This window comes from Bos mutus, chromosome 5 (genome assembly GCF_027580195.1).
Source record: "Bos mutus isolate GX-2022 chromosome 5, NWIPB_WYAK_1.1, whole genome shotgun sequence".
Taxonomy (NCBI): Eukaryota; Metazoa; Chordata; class Mammalia; order Artiodactyla; family Bovidae; genus Bos; species Bos mutus.
In genome coordinates this window covers 45875779-45891343 of record NC_091621.1, presented here as the reverse complement: position 1 = coordinate 45891343, position 15565 = coordinate 45875779, and the positions used below count along the sequence as shown (strand labels likewise).

The window sequence follows — 15565 nt, the reverse complement described above, 5'->3', positions numbered from 1 at the left end:
TGGCCTCTTAAGATTAATCGACTTATCTGTGCGGAACAGAACCCGTATTTTTGGGTCCCAGAGTTCCATTTCCTCCTCGCCAAAGTCTCAGCCACTAGCGCGAAAGATGTAGGGAAATTTTTGTGACCTTGGAGGGAAAGAAATCACGAAAAATGTCTGACTCTAATGAGGGTTCTGGGAATGGGTCAGAGACGAGATGGGCTTGCTCCGTGCGGGGCTAGAGGTCCGATGGAATCTTGGAATAAAAACGAGGGGTCATCCAGGAACACTGGAAAGGGACGGGGCGTTGAGCTGAGTGGATTCCAATTGGTGGACCCGGAGTGGTGGCAATTAGGGAAAAGAAGACAGGCAAGATCGTTTGACAGGGGGAGCGATGCAAGAGCGCTGAGCGGAGGAGGGGGTTCCCATCTGAGGGGTTGCTGTTTCAGGGTATAGGAGGGAGCTTATAAGACCGGTCATAGGGCTTAAGGTCGGGGGTGGGATCGCTCCAGGTCACCGCCAGCAGGGAGGTGCGAGGACCAGACGGGCCAGGGACTAGCCTGGAGCGTGCCGGATGGCAGCAGCGGGCTCCTTTAAGAGGCCGTGGCTCCAGCGCAGCATCCCCCGCTCAGGGCGTGTCCGTCCCGGGGGGCCTGGGGCGGGGGCCTCGGAAGGAGCGGGAGTTCAAGCCGTGTGAGGACGGGGTTTGGGGTCGGGGGGTGGGGGGAGAAAGCTGGAACTGACACACCCGTGCACCCGGACACCTCACGAGCATCGCCTGTGACGGCGCCCCTGGTCCGGTCGAGGGCAGCGGGGGGAGGCGGGAAGGAGGAGGAGAAGGAGGAGGAGGCGGGAGCAGCATCCGGAGCCGAGCTGCAGCAGCGCCGCCTTTTGTGCTGCGGCCGCGGAGCCCCCGAGGTGAGAGCCGGGCCGAGTTGTGGAGGGTGGGGGGCAGGGATGGGTCTGGGTCCTGGGATCCAGGTCCCAGGGAGGGTCGGGACGCAAGATGTGGAGGGGTGTGGGGAGGGTGGCGCGGGGATGCTGAGACGGGATGGAGGAACTGGGGACCTGGACCCGCCGCCTGTGGGGATGGGAAGGAGGGGAGCCGAGCCGAGGGACGCCGCGGCCCAGCTTGGAGGTGAAGGGCCTCCAAAGCTGGAAAGGAGTGTATGGGGTGGGGGTAGGAGGATGATTGGGGGACAGACTTAAAGGACAGCGGGCAAGAGAACATCTTCCTCTCCTCCCACTCACCCTCAGGAAGAGGGAATGGGAAGGAGGAGGAGGAAGAGTTTCGGCCCCACAGGAAAGGAAAGGAAGGACAAGGCCTCATAGGCCCCTCACTCCCCCTCCCCACCCCTTGCGCGCGCACAGGCACACTTTGCAGGCTGGACCTGAGGATTATAGGCAGACAGCACCTGTTCCTGGATGCCCAGGTGATGGTCATCTTCCCCTCCCCCATCCATATATGGCTTTCTCCCTTCTCCATCTCTCCATCTGCTCTGGCTCCTCTAACCCATTTCCCCAGCCCAGGCCTTTCATGAACCTCCTCCCTTTTCCCTACACACTCTTTAAACTCCTTGGCCTAAAAATAAGCAAGAATCCTTTCCACAGAGTTAAAACTCCTCTAACCACGGCTTTGGCTAAGGGGTCAGAGTGTGCATGGACAATGGAAGGAAATAGTGGGGTGTCCCTTAGAACTGAAGGAAAAGTCCCACCGTTTAGCTCCCTCTTGGGAGGAGAGTGGGTCAGGGCCTTAGGAAGGGGTGCACACGAGGTCTCTCCTGCACTCAGGGTCCTCTCAAGCCACAGTCAGTGCCTCCCTCTAAACACCATTTCCCTTCCAGCTCACAGAATGGACTCCATGGCTTTGAGAGTTCTGCTGTTTCAGCCAGAGGGTCATACCTAGGGAAGGCAAGTAGCAGGGATTCAGGAAGGAAAGGACCTGAGTAAAAGCCCTGGGTCTTCCTGTCCAGACACTGAAGTTTCTCTGAAGCTTAAGGGCCTGCTCTGTCCTATCTCACACTTAAGGGTGGAAAAAAATTCTGCCCTCTCCAGCCGGGCAGCGCATCCACTCACTCACTATAGGGACTGCGGGATGCTGGGAAGACCAATGGTGTGAGACACTAACTCCAGCACTTGTGAAAACAAGCAACTAAATATCCACCCTGTAATTCAACCCAGTTACAGGCAGGAGAGTCAAGTTTACATAAAGAAGTGGCTCAGGACTTCTTGGGTGTCCTTCCAGCTAAGGAAGGCAGAACCCGTCTAAAATCCAACTGCTGTTTGTAGGTTCCTCCCCGAGCGGTGATGATGTGCTACTCTGGCTTTGCCAGGAAGAGGACCCTAAATTCTAGTACCCACTACATGGACTCGCCCTGTGACTTAGCACAGGCAGTCCCACCTTGCCCTGCTGGGCTGGGAGAAAGGATTAGGGAATCAACCCTTTCAGGAGTCCCTGTTGGGGCAGAACAGAGAATAGTATGGAAATGACACCAGCAGGGGACACAGGAGCTTCACGATAGCTGGCCACAGACACTGGTCTGTCTGCTTCATTTGCTCCCAGAAGAACTAGGGGCAGCTGTGTGTTGGGGAAAGGTGATGAGGAGGCAGGGGCGCTTACTCCAGAGTAGACTAAGGATCTTCCTCTGGTTCCTTCTCTCCTTACTCCCTTTTCTATCCCCTATGTTTACCCAACTCTCCATCTGTACCTTCCCCGCTGCCTCTTGCTTTGACGAGGCAGACAGGGGAAAGAAGGGAAGGGACACCATTTATAAAAACCTACTGCTGCTTGTTAGGTCCTTTCCATATGCTAATGTTTATAGGGAGCTTCCTGTATGCCAGGTAACAGGCCCATGAACTTTATTTGGATTATCTCAATACCACTCATAAAATACTGAGAGATAGTGTGATCATCATCTCTATTTTAGGGATGAGGAAACTGAAACTTAAAGAAGTTAAGTAATCTGTTCAAAATCAAAAAATCAGTGGCCAGAGAGTTTAGGATTTGAATCCAGGTCTGTCTGACCCAGAGCCTGTGTTCTTACCCTCATAATAGCTTGCATTGCCACCGTGTGAATTAGTGAGCCCCCATTTAGAGATGAAGAAACTGAGGTTTGTTAAGTCTCAGGCAGGGACTTTGCAGGTGGTCCAGTGGTCAAGACTCCACGCTCCCAATACAGGAGGCACAAGTTCAGTCCCTAGTCAGGAAACTAAGATCCCACACGCCTCATGCCACGCGGCCAAAAAAAAGTCTCGTAGTCCAGGTCACCCAGCTGGAGACTGTGGTCAAGAGCAGAGGCAGGCCCTCAACCAGACCACTCTGCTTCTCAGGTCATCCATGTTCCCTCCCTGTCTTACTGTCCAAGGCTGGGTGACAGAAATCAATAATAGGCATTCTGTAATTTTCATTTCTTCTTTTTCAACTTAAAATAGGTTTTTAAATTTCTTAATAAAAATACCCACAATTCCATCTACTTAGCAATGGTTATACATTGGTATCTGTCCTTCCATATCTTTTTCAATAGCACCCGGCTCAGGAACAATTTGTTAAAAATACACAGAACTTCTTCCAGGCTCACCTGAAGTCCTGAGTAGCAGGGACCCCTATGAGCCACCATACCTTGCTATTTGCCTCCCCTTCCCCTCACATCTTAACGGTAGGGCTGAGGGGTGATCCTGGGCCACGAGAGCCATGGGGTGACGACAGGGTGCAGAGAAGGAGGCCTTCCCCCTCAGTTCAGAGGAGGTGGGACATAAGGATTTGCAGAGGAAGGACGGGGGGCCTCTAGCACACCACTGCCTTTGGGACCTGGTTCCCCTGGGACCTGAAAACAAGTTGTGTCCTGGGGAAATAGAAGGTTGGAGACCCAAGTCTCCCTTCTGACCAGAGAGAAGAGACGGCCTCTCCAGACTCCAGAATCTACAAAGACCTGGTGTCCAGCCAACCAGAAAGACAAAGCCAGGAGCCTGGCACTGTGCTCATGGCATTCCCTACATCATCTTACTTAGCCCTCACTACCCCATAAGGTAGGGGTGGGAATCTCAGAGGGATTATGGTCCTTAAACTAATTCGTGGCAAAACCAAGGTTCTAGTTCTGATCTCTCCAAATCCAAAGCTGGTTCCTTTTTTCCTAAGTAGTACTGCTCCCTCCCAGCCCTTTCGGTACCCACTCTACCGGAAGAAGTGGTGCTGGCTAGAGGTTTAGGGGCTGGACCTGTGTGAGCCTGGGGGCCTGGAGATAGGGGTGATCTCCAGTTTTACCCTGGCTCTCAGGGGAAAGCATTCCCCCCTCAGGAGGACACAACAGACAAGCTACAGTTCTTTCCAGCTGAGAATAACCCTGGCGCCAGGACCCTTGGCCAGGAGGGGTTAGAGTCCTTTATTCTCTCAGGAGTGTCTTGGGGCTCCTTTCCCTGGGAAGACATTCCTTACACCCCCACTCAAGAGAGATGGGGAATCTTCCTCCCTTTCCTGAGTGCAAAACAGAGTCCAAGACAGTGGCGAGGGCTCATTATGGGAGCCCAAGACTTAGACAGATGGCCTGGCCTCTCAACTGAACCCCCAAGACAGCCAGACAAGCAGCCTGGCGTTGACATTCTGCTGTTAAACAGGAGGGAGAGAGAAAGGACTTAAAGGGTTGCCTTGCCACAGGCCTCCAGCCTTTCAGGCAGGAGAACCAAGGTTGGGGGGGGGTACTCCCTGCCCCCACAGTACCACCAGCAAACAGAGAATCTGGTACCTGAAACTGATCTGGGGCCCCCCCTCCCCGGTGCCCACAGAGCCTCTTTTGCATAATTTACGGGCCACTCTGCCCCATACCCAATCTGAAGCAGAATTCTGCACTGTGAGCATTTGATAAACATGGGTGACAGAATGACTGACAGGTCCACCCGCTCCTGTCACATCCCAGCCCTTCCCCCACACTCTGCATAATTGATGGCCAGGGAGACAGCTCCCCTCCCCCCGGGTGACCGGGTGTCTGGGCCAGGGGCTCCTAGCCGTGATATCCCCCTCCAAAGCCTCGGCGCCAGGGCCCAGCTGGGGGGCAGTGGGACACAGCTGGCAGGTCAGAGATAAAGGACACAGAGAGGGTGTGGGCCAGGAGAGAGGAATCTCTCCTTCACTAGAATTCCCTGGGGCCTCAGCTCCGCCACCTCCACTCCCCTCACCACACACACGCACGTGCACACCACACTCACTCCTTCAGGTCAATCTGGAAGAGCTGTCATTAGCCTGAGAACCAGGAAAGGGTGGGTTGAGCCTGGCTAGGTTCTCTCCCTTTTCTTTGGTCCCATCCACTACTTCTTCAGCTTCTTCCACTGCCCGAAAAGACAAACAGGTGAAATGGCTTCTCTCTCTCCCCAGCTGCCGGCCCTGGATACAGGAGGGGCCCCTGGGGAGGCCTGGGCAGCTGGAGGGAAGATCGGCTTCAAGTGTCGTGGAGCGTGTCACCCTCTCTATGCCTAAGCCTCCTGGTTGCCAAACACCAGATGAAGGCTGAAAAATTCCTTTACAAAGCCAGGTGTTGTACCTACTCAGAACTCAGCTTCTAAATACGAAAGGAATCAGGGAGGGCACAGATCTCCTGTTTTTCAATCCCCTTTCATTCAGCTCCTTTTTCCGTGTCCTTTGCTTCCCAAATCAGTTTTTCAGCCCATCCTTCTTAGGACTGCCTCTCCCAGTGTTTCACGCTCTTCTGTTTCTCAGCTAGACAGGCCCTCCTTTTCTGGTCTGCCTTTCGCCCTTTCTCCTGTCCAGTCTCCCCGTTTTCCCATTTCCTGCTTTCTCTATGGCACCGCACCCCCAATGCCGACCCAAGTCCCCTCTCTTCACCACCACAGCTCTCTCTCCGCTGCACTCGGGGACGGGGGTGGACATGGGGAAGACGGGACGCAGAGGCGGTGGCTGGCTGGGGTCGGTGGTCCCTGCCTGCGAGCCCGCAACCAGCACGTGGGCCAGCCCAGGTCAGGGGCGGGGCCCTGGCGCGGCCCCACCCCCGCGGTCGCCGCTCACGTGACTCCGGGCTAATCTTGTCCCGGTGACTTCACGCGCCGCCTCGGGTCCAGTCGTCATGGTTACGCCGCAGCGCCCAGCGCTTCCCCCAACCCGCTGCGTCCCCTCCCGGACCCCCTCCTCTCACGGCCGGGCCCCCGCCCCGCCCCGCCCCGCCCCCAGCTCCTTTCCACGTGACGGCCAGGAAGGAGGTCGGGAAGGGGGAGGGGGCGCTGGGGCCGTAACCCCTTCCTCTCCGCTGCGAACCGCCCTCACTCTGGCTTCTAGCTGTCTGAGCGCCCCAGTCCCGCCAGCCCTCCCCGCAGACCCGCCCGGGCGGAGTGCCGGGAGCCCCAGCCTTCGTTCTCAGCGGCCCCAAAGGGGCGGCCGGCTTGAGGAGGCACAGGCAAAAGCCCTCGGGTCCTCCAGCGGACGTTCTCCAGCGAATTGGCACGTTGCTTGGCCTGTCGTTTGTCTTACTATGTGCATCTCACTCCTTGAAGCCGCCGTTATCTCGCAGGATATGTTGGGGGTCCGGAGGCTGGGATTTCATCTTTCTGAGCCTCGGTTTTCTCAAGAGTGTAAAGAGACCTATAATAATACCTCCTTCCCTGGAGAGTTCTGAGGAGTGAGGGAGCTAGTACATGTGGTCCTTAGGACGATCCTCGGATGCATAGAACAGTGGTTGCACCTAACTGGGCACCTTCATGCGCTCTGGATGCTGTTGGAAGCCCTGGGATCCCGTGTGGCGTCGTCACTCTCAGGAGTACAGGCTCTCAAAGGACTCCCCACCGTACTGTGCCTCCAGGATGGTGGGAGCCATCATGCAGGAAGCACAGCTCAGACTGGACATTAACTCAGAGCATGGGGAGGGGGGGCACTTCCAGGATGAAGTGAAACTTGGAGGACAACAGATGGTATGTGAGAAGCGCCTTCCAGACTGAGAACGACTGGGCACTGAGCTGGAGCCTCATCCTAGCTGAAGTACTTAGGACAGGTTATTTAAGACCTCTAATACCTCTGTTAAATGAGAGTAACTTAGACGCCTAATTTAAGAGATTTTAGGATTAAATAAGCTAATGGACCTATAACAGAGGCTAATATGGGCGGCAGCTTTCCATAAGTGTGAGCCATTCTCATTAGGGGCCCTGGCCCAAACACCTGATGAACTTGGGAACAGGCTCAGTTCAGTAGGGCCTGGGTACGAACAGCAATGGAAGATGAGGCTGGGGAGGGGCCAAGAGCATGGAGGTGAGGCTCCAGGACCAAGGAGGGGCTCCTAGAGGGTTTGAAGAAAAGGGGAGCTCCAAAAGGCCAATTTGTGCTTTAGAAAGACCCTTCTAAAGGGTGGGTGGAGAATGGGGTGGAGGGGGATCTTGGAAGAACTTGGAGACCATTCAAGGGGCAGTTGTCCTAGGTCACGTGACAGCTACTGAGGCCTGGATTAAGGCAGTAATGTGGAATAGAGGAGAAACTAGTAAGGCATTGGTTCTGGTCTTTACCGATGTGCCAGGCATAAGAATCACCTCAGGTGCTTGTTAAACACTTAGGTATTTGAGAGGCCTGGAAATTGTTACAAGAGCTGAGCCCATCAGAGGTGCCAAGCCTCTCTGTGCATACATCCCCACCCAGGGAGTCCTTTTTATTGTAGATTCCTGCCACCCCTCTCCAGTAGTGACTCAGAAGCTCCGGTGCAAGGGGTCAAGGAGGGACGCTACTATACTGAGTAGTGTTAGAGAGGCATTTTGGCCTCCGAAATCCCTACCTCTCAGAATCTGGTAACTGGTAAGATGTGGTGGGAGATGGGAGATGAGATGACTTCCGTCAGGCTGAAAAATCTGCTGTGCCTGAACGATAGCTAGTCTGTCCTTTTGTGCAGTTGGAGAAATCAAGGCTCAGATACAGCTTGGCTGAGGTCAGCTATCAATTGGGACAAATCTCCATTGATTGGAAAGCTAGGTAGTAGGGGACAGAGTAATGAAGAGGAAAGGAGATAGGCCCTTCTCTAAGTGAGCCCTGAGGGAGCAGCTGGACTAATGGGAGGGACAAGGTGGGGGGATGGTGGAGAGGGGGGACCAAGTGAGCAGGCTACACAGCCTGCCCTGACAGCTTCTGCCTCCTCCTCGGACAGTTCTACCTTTTTCCCTCTGTGTCTGTGCTGGGCACAGAGCTGATCAGCTGTTGCTTAGATCAGCCCAGGTGTGTAGCTGTGAGCACCTGAGAGACCCAGTTGTGAGCCTTGAGTGTGCCTTATGATAAGACTCTCAGCAGGATCACATATCGAGTACATGAGTGTGAGGCCCAGGTGTATCACATGTACACAGGAGGGGTGGAAATGTCATTGAGAGTGCCTGAGCGGTAGAGTCTGAGCAGTGTCATCTGTCTTTGCTTCGGTGTGAGGGAGGCCTGCATGTACTGTTAACATGTGTAAGATTGAGACTCAAAGTAAAAGTTGTGTATCTGAAAGACCCTAATACAACACTCGTGTGCATGTGAGCCTCAAGTGAAAGAAACATGTTTTCCAGAGGTGAGTTACAGCACTCTTACAGGGAGAAGGGATCTAGTCTGTTACCATACTTGAGATTGGGACATACTTCCCCAGTATCTACCTGAGCAGGGCTGTTAGCTGTATCCACCTGAGAGTGATACTTAGGTATGTTGCCTATATACCTGAGTAAGGAAGACTCCGGGAGCTGGTGATGGACAGGGAGGCCTGGCGTGCTGTGATTCATGGGGTCGCGAAGAGTCAGACATGACTGAGTGAACTGAACTGAACTGAACTGAAGGAAGACTTATGTTACTAATAGATGCTAGAGAGGAAGCCTGTGTATCAGGTTCCCCAAGATGGGTCCCAGCTGAAACTTGGAGGAAGATGGGTACCTGAAGCTAAAATATGTGTTACTTCTAGGAGTGTTCTTGTGTGCCCAGCTCCCCAACTTGTGCCTCTGCCTCTATGTACCTGAGCTGGGCACCTGTGGCTTTGACAGCTCCTCCCTCTTTTTCCACAGGGCCCACCGCTTACCACCACACTGGGGCCCAGAGGCCATGGCCTGCCTCCATGAGACCCGCACACCCTCCCCTTCCTTTGGGGTTTTGTGTCCACCCTAAGCGAGGCATCCATGCGCAAGCTGGACCCAGACACTTCCGACTGCACCCCCGAGAAGGACCTGACGCCCACCCAGTGTGTACTCCGAGACGTAGTGCCACTCGGGGGTCAGGGCGGGGGCGGGCCCAGCCCCTCCCCAGGTGGAGAGCCGCCCCCTGAGCCTTTTGCCAACAGTGTCCTGCAGCTCCACGAGCAGGATGCAGGGGGCCCAGGGGGAGCCACTGGGTCCCCTGAGAGTCGGGCGTCCAGGGTCCGAGCGGATGAGGTACGGCTCCAGTGCCAGAGCGGCAGCGGCTTCCTGGAGGGCCTCTTCGGCTGCCTGCGCCCTGTGTGGACCATGATCGGCAAAGCCTACTCCACGGAGCACAAGCAGCAGCAGGAAGGTAGGCTGTGTCCATAAGGGGGCCCTTTCCCGTCTCCCTGAGCCCGAGATGTGTTTGGACAGCCGCACCAAAGTCGCCCGATGACCCTTTCACCCCCCCGAGCCCAGCCCCCGCCCCTTATTTGTCCATCAGCTGCTGAGTCCCCAGCTTTATTTTAGGCCACCTCTTCATTTCCTCCCATCCCCTCAAATCTAACCTTCTTGGCCTGTTTTAGCTGCTTTTCTGCCTCACCCTCTTTGAGTCATTTCAGCCAACCCCAGGCTTTCCCCAGTGCCTGACCACCCCAAGGCCCTGAGTGTGGCTCTCTGAGCCTATGGCACTGTGCCTCCTGTCCACAGACCTTTGGGAGGTCCCCTTTGAGGAAATCCTGGACCTGCAGTGGGTGGGCTCAGGGGCCCAGGGCGCCGTCTTCCTGGGGCGCTTCCATGGGGAGGAGGTGGCTGTGAAGAAGGTGCGGGACCTGAAGGAAACTGACATCAAGCACCTGCGAAAGCTGAAGCACCCAAACATCATCACCTTCAAGTAAGGTCCAGGGCAGGGGCCATGGTACTCTCCCCTCAGCGCACTCTTCTGAGGGCAGAGACCTACTTGGGTAGCAAGGGATCTTCCTGAAGTGGGTATCAAAATGGCACAGTTGGGAAGGGGGTACCAGGTGTGAATCACAGGGCTGTTGGGATGGCTGAGGCCTTCATCCCACTGTGTTCGGCCCCCAGGGGTGTGTGCACCCAGGCTCCCTGCTACTGCATCCTCATGGAGTTCTGCGCCCAGGGCCAGCTGTACGAGGTGCTGCGGGCTGGCCGCCCCGTCACGCCCTCCTTGCTGGTTGACTGGTCCATGGGCATCGCCGGCGGCATGAACTACCTGCACCTGCACAAGATTATCCATCGGGACCTCAAGTCCCCCAAGTGAGTAAGCGAGCGAGCAGGGAGAAGCGCCTGTGCAGTCTCCCATAGGTGTCCCCACCCAGGGCAGTGTGGCCATCTCCCTGCTCTCAGACCCTGTCCTAAAGTCCACATGGCCATGTCAGAAACCCTTCCCAAGTGACAGCCCTATCTTGAGAAGGCTGTGGTAAGCCCTCCATTTCCGGGTGTCCCAAACGACTTCAAACAGTAAGAGTTGCTGCAGCTAGAGGAGGCGCGTGGAGGGGCGCGGACCCCAGCTGACTACACTCTTTACCAGCATGCTAATCACCTACGACGATGTGGTGAAGATCTCCGATTTTGGCACTTCCAAGGAGCTGAGTGACAAGAGCACCAAGATGTCCTTTGCAGGGACAGTAGCCTGGATGGCCCCTGAAGTGATCCGCAACGAACCTGTGTCTGAGAAGGTTGACATCTGGTGAGGGCCAGGTTGAGGACTGAAGGTGGCAGGTGGCCAGCGGTGGGTGGGGAGAGGGTTGTTCCAGGGCCTGAGTGCAAGTGAGATGAGCCTGCAGTGAGCAGGGCCTCTGGAGGAGGGCCTCCTCCAAAGTGCTGTCCCCTCTCATCCCTAGGTCCTTTGGCGTGGTGCTGTGGGAGCTGCTGACTGGTGAGATCCCCTACAAAGACGTAGATTCCTCAGCCATCATCTGGGGTGTGGGAAGCAACAGTCTCCATCTACCTGTGCCCTCCAGCTGCCCAGACGGCTTCAAAATCCTGCTTCGCCAGTGCTGGTAAGGACCACCTGGGAAGCAAGGGAGTATGGATGATGGTTAGCCAGCACCCAGGATCCGGGCATCCAGGCCCAGAATCCTCAACAGGGAAAGGGGAACTGGGCTCCCAGATACGGCTCTCCAAGACCCTAGGACTCAGAGTGTGGATCAGGGGCGCTAGGATAAAGAACTGAGAGGAGCTGGGGAGACCAGTAGTCTGCAGGGGTGTGTGTGACCTGTTTCCTTATCTGCAAAATAGGGACAGCAGCGTCTGATAGAGAGGGTGCTTATGAAGTGCCAGTGCAGGCCCAGCACAGCCGCTAAGCACGGCTGGCTAGACCTCAAGTAGACTGCCTCAGGACACTCCCTGGAAGGCCAGGGCCCTGCATCCTTGTTTGGAACCTAGACCATGGAGGAAGGTGGGAGATTTCTAATTTTTCACTAAGCCATTTCCCAAAGTGTTTTTTTAATGGAGTTACTCAAAAAGGTTTGTTTTGGCAAACAAGTTGCAAGATAGGATTAAATAGGTTTCCTTACTGCAGGACTTTGACGTACTACAGACAGCTTGTAACATGTCCTGGCTAGTTGACCAGGGAATCCTTTTGTCACAGCAAACATTCTAGGGTTGGATTCTCCAGGACCAGGACACACTTTGGGAAAGGGTGCTCTAATTCCTTCCTGAAATGCCTCCCCCCCCCCCAAACTTTATTCCATCTAGGAACAGCAAACCACGAAACCGCCCATCATTCCGACAGATCCTGCTGCATCTGGACATTGCCTCAGCCGACGTACTCTCCACACCCCAGGAGACTTACTTTAAGTCCCAGGTGTGCTGTGGAGAGGAAGATGAATGCCCCGGCTCCCTCTCTTTGCAGAGATAATGATACCCTTTGAGGGGAGGCTGGGAAGAAGGGTGGCTGGGGATGGGTAGATCAGCTCTTGAAGGGCTGGGACCTGTCTTGGTTGATCCCGTGCCCCAATCCTTTTTGCTGCCACACACCACAGTCTGCAGCAGCACAGGCACCTACAGGTGTGACAGGTAAAGGGATGTCCCTCACTGCGAAATGTCTCTCCACCCCCAGGCAGAGTGGCGTGAAGAGGTAAAGCTGCATTTTGAAAAAATTAAGTCAGAAGGGACCTGTCTGCACCGCCTAGAAGAGGAGCTGGTGATGCGGAGGAGGGAGGAGCTCAGGTGCGTGCTGTGTTTGGCAAGGTGACTTCACCAACTGCAGGGCCGGTAGAGCGGTTCCCAGAGACTGGGATAAATGATGGCAGCAGATGAAGCCAGCTCACCTCTAAACACTTCTACCCATTTCAGACATGCCCTGGACATTAGGGAACACTATGAGCGGAAACTGGAGAGAGCCAACAACCTGTACATGGAACTTAATGCCCTTATGTTGCAGCTGGAGCTGAAGGAACGGGAGCTACTCAGGTAACCACACATGCCCTCACGCACCAATTCCCATCTTCTGAAGCTGTACCTGACTCCCAGAGTCTACTGAGCCGTGGCCCAGCTCCCTCGTCACATGCCTAAGGCGTTTTGTCTTTAGGAGGGAGCAAGCTTTAGAGCGGCGGTGTCCAGGTCTGCTTAAGTCACACCCTTCCCGGGGCCTGCTGCACGGGAACACGATGGAGAAACTAATCAAGAAGAGGAATGTCCCACAGAAACTGTCGCCCCACAGCAAAAGGTAGGACCAACCAGAGTTGACAAGTGCCACGGTTCCAGAATGGCAAGGGGGTGCTGGAGAGACAGGTGTAGGGCTCAAGAATGCCAGGAAGACGATACTTAGGTGGGAGAGAGGTGCCTTTTACTGCCTAAGTAATGTGTTACATCTCCAACTTGCACTTTCCCTCTCCCACCAGGCCAGATATCCTCAAGACTGAGTCTTTGCTACCCAAACTAGATGCAGCCCTGAGTGGGGTGGGGCTTCCTGGGTGTGCTAAGGGCCCCCCCTCACCAGGACGGAGTCGCCGTGGCAAGACTCGTCACCGCAAGGCCAGCGCCAAGGGCAGCTGTGGGGACCTGCCTGGGCTTCGTGCAGCTGTGCCACCCCATGAACCTGGGGGACCAGGAAGCCCCATGGGGCTAGGCGGGGGACCCTCAGCCTGGGAAGCCTGCCCTCCAGCCCTCCGTGGGCTCCACCATGATCTCCTGCTCCGAAAGATGTCTTCATCATCGCCAGATCTGCTGTCAGCAGCATTGGGAGCCCGGGGCCGGGGGGCTACAGGGGGAGCTGGGGATCCTGGCTCACCACCTCCAGCCCGGGGAGACACGCCCCCAAGCGAGGGCTCAGCACCTGGCTCCACCAGCCCGGATTCACCAGGGGGAGCCAAAGGGGAGCCGCCTCCACCAGTAGGACCTGGTGACAGTGTAGGGCTGCTGGGAACTGGAAGGGAAGGGACGGCGGGACGGGGAGGAAGCCGGGCTGGGTCCCAGCACTTGACCCCAGCCGCACTGCTGTACAGGGCTGCTGTCACCCGAAGTCAGGTAAACGGATGCTGCCTGACCTCTTCCCCTTCCCTTCTCCCCACTGTAGCTCCCACCTTCCGTTCTTTTTCTCAAGCCATTCCTAACACTATATAACCATGTTTCCTTATCCTGAGTTCTTGACCTCTTTCCTCCTCTGACCAGTCACTCATCTTTCCTGCAGAAACGCGGCATCTCATCAGAGGAAGAGGAAGGAGAGGTGGACAGTGAAGTGGAACTGGCCTCAAGCCAGAGGTGAGTGATGGAATTAGGAGGTAACAGCATTCTTCGCTTTCCACTGCAAGGTGTAGTCAAGCTGTGACCCTGGTTGTTCCCACAAACAGGTGGCCTCAGGGCCTGAAAATGCGCCAGTCACTATCTACCTTCAGCTCAGAGAATCCATCAGATGGGGAGGAGGGCACAGCTAGTGAGCCTTCCCCCAGTGGCACACCTGAAGTTGGCAGTACCAACACAGATGAGCGGCCGGATGAACGGTCTGATGACATGTGCTCGCAGGGCTCAGAAATCCCACTGGACCCACCAGCTTCTGAGGTGGTTACTGGCCCAGAACCCAGCTCCTTGCCCGTCCCACACCACGACCTACTCAGAGGGGAGCAGGTACGTCACACCAACCAGGTATTGACCAGGGAGGAGACAGCCTGATCATTTGAGGGCTACTGGGTTGACAGATGCACAGGCCAGAGAGAGAGGTACTTAACCTCTGTCACTCTGTAGCTGAAGCTGTTCCCTCCCATACTGAAGAGCAGATATTCACCTGTTAGACTCTGGGAGATTTAGAGTACTTAATAAGGTTGCTTGCATGCTACCTATAAATTGCAACCAGGGGGAAATCCTGACAGTCTGGTGCCTTGGAGAATGGCCTGAACCACTGAAATTTAGAGACAGTAAAATCACTAACTTGTTACTACAAAGATGTCAGTGGATTCTGAAGGAAGCGATTTGCCAAGAGATGCCGTCTCACCTCACTGCTTTTCTGCTTTTTCCAGGGCCCTCCCAACCCTGAGGACTCAGACTGTGACAGCACTGAACTGGACAACGCCAACAGCGGTGAAGCCTTGCGGCCCCCAGCCTCCCTCCCTCCGTGAAAGCCACCCTCATCCCTGTACATAGAGAAATATTTATATAAGTAATATATATGCGCCACATAATCAATAAAGACAGGGCTGTCCCAGCCGTAAGTTGGGCTCAAGGGAGACTGACCCCTAACCAAGTCACCTGATAAACTCTAGGGACACTGGCAGCTGTGGAAATGAAGGATAAATACTGCCCTAGAGATATGGTTAAGGGCAAACTGGCCCCTTCCTGCTTCACCCCCATGAGTTCAACCAGTGGTGAGGCAACATGAAAGCCCAACTTGCCTATGTTCCTTTACTTTTTCTGCCCAAACCCTAAGGAGCAGGAAAGGGAGCCATTTAGACTGCACTTTTTTTTGTTTTCTGTTTACTCTGTTTACACATTTTGCACTTGGGAGGAGGGAGGCTAAGGCTGGGTCCTCCCCTCTGAGGTTTCTCAGGTGGCAATGTAATTTCTTTGTCCCTCCATTTCTCTGCCCAAGCCCTGGCTTAGGGCCTAGGGGAGGCCAGGAGATTGTGAAAGCATGTGATGGCTCAGGCTGAAGAACCGGGGTATTGTTTTAAGTCCCTACTTTTATCTTGGTGCCTGACTGGGGTGGGGACTGTCATATTGTAACCCCTGTGAAAAACCTTGAAATATAACCACTCCATGCAGGCCCAGCTGTTGAGGGTTTTCTTGGTGAATGAATGGGGTAGCTTGCATGGTTAAGTAGGAGCCGTGGGCTTTGGAAATTACCTACAACGCTGAATGACTTGCTCCTTTTATGCTTTAAGTGATGCTAACCACTTAGAGCACCAACCTAAAACCTGTATAAACAGGTCTATCTTTATAAAGGATTGTACTAGGACAGACCTTAGAAAATATCCATCCTTATTAAACAGAATGATTTCTGGACAAGGGTGTAGGTATT

The 15565-nt window shown here is 54.9% G+C and overlaps 1 protein-coding gene across 1 annotated transcript; it reads left to right on the top strand.

The window, feature by feature from the left end:
• Positions 1 to 9016: 9016 nt before the first annotated feature.
• Positions 9017 to 15314, top strand: MAP3K12 (mitogen-activated protein kinase kinase kinase 12). Its single transcript, XM_014480250.2, is given in 14 exon segments — positions 9017 to 9056; positions 9059 to 9460; positions 9799 to 9982; positions 10174 to 10365; positions 10640 to 10798; positions 10953 to 11111; positions 11809 to 11917; positions 12173 to 12282; positions 12409 to 12525; positions 12644 to 12781; positions 12957 to 13581; positions 13745 to 13815; positions 13905 to 14178; positions 14568 to 15314. Coding segments are annotated over 14 exon segments (2679 nt in total). The 3' UTR covers positions 14667 to 15314.
• Positions 15315 to 15565: the final 251 nt, after the last annotated feature.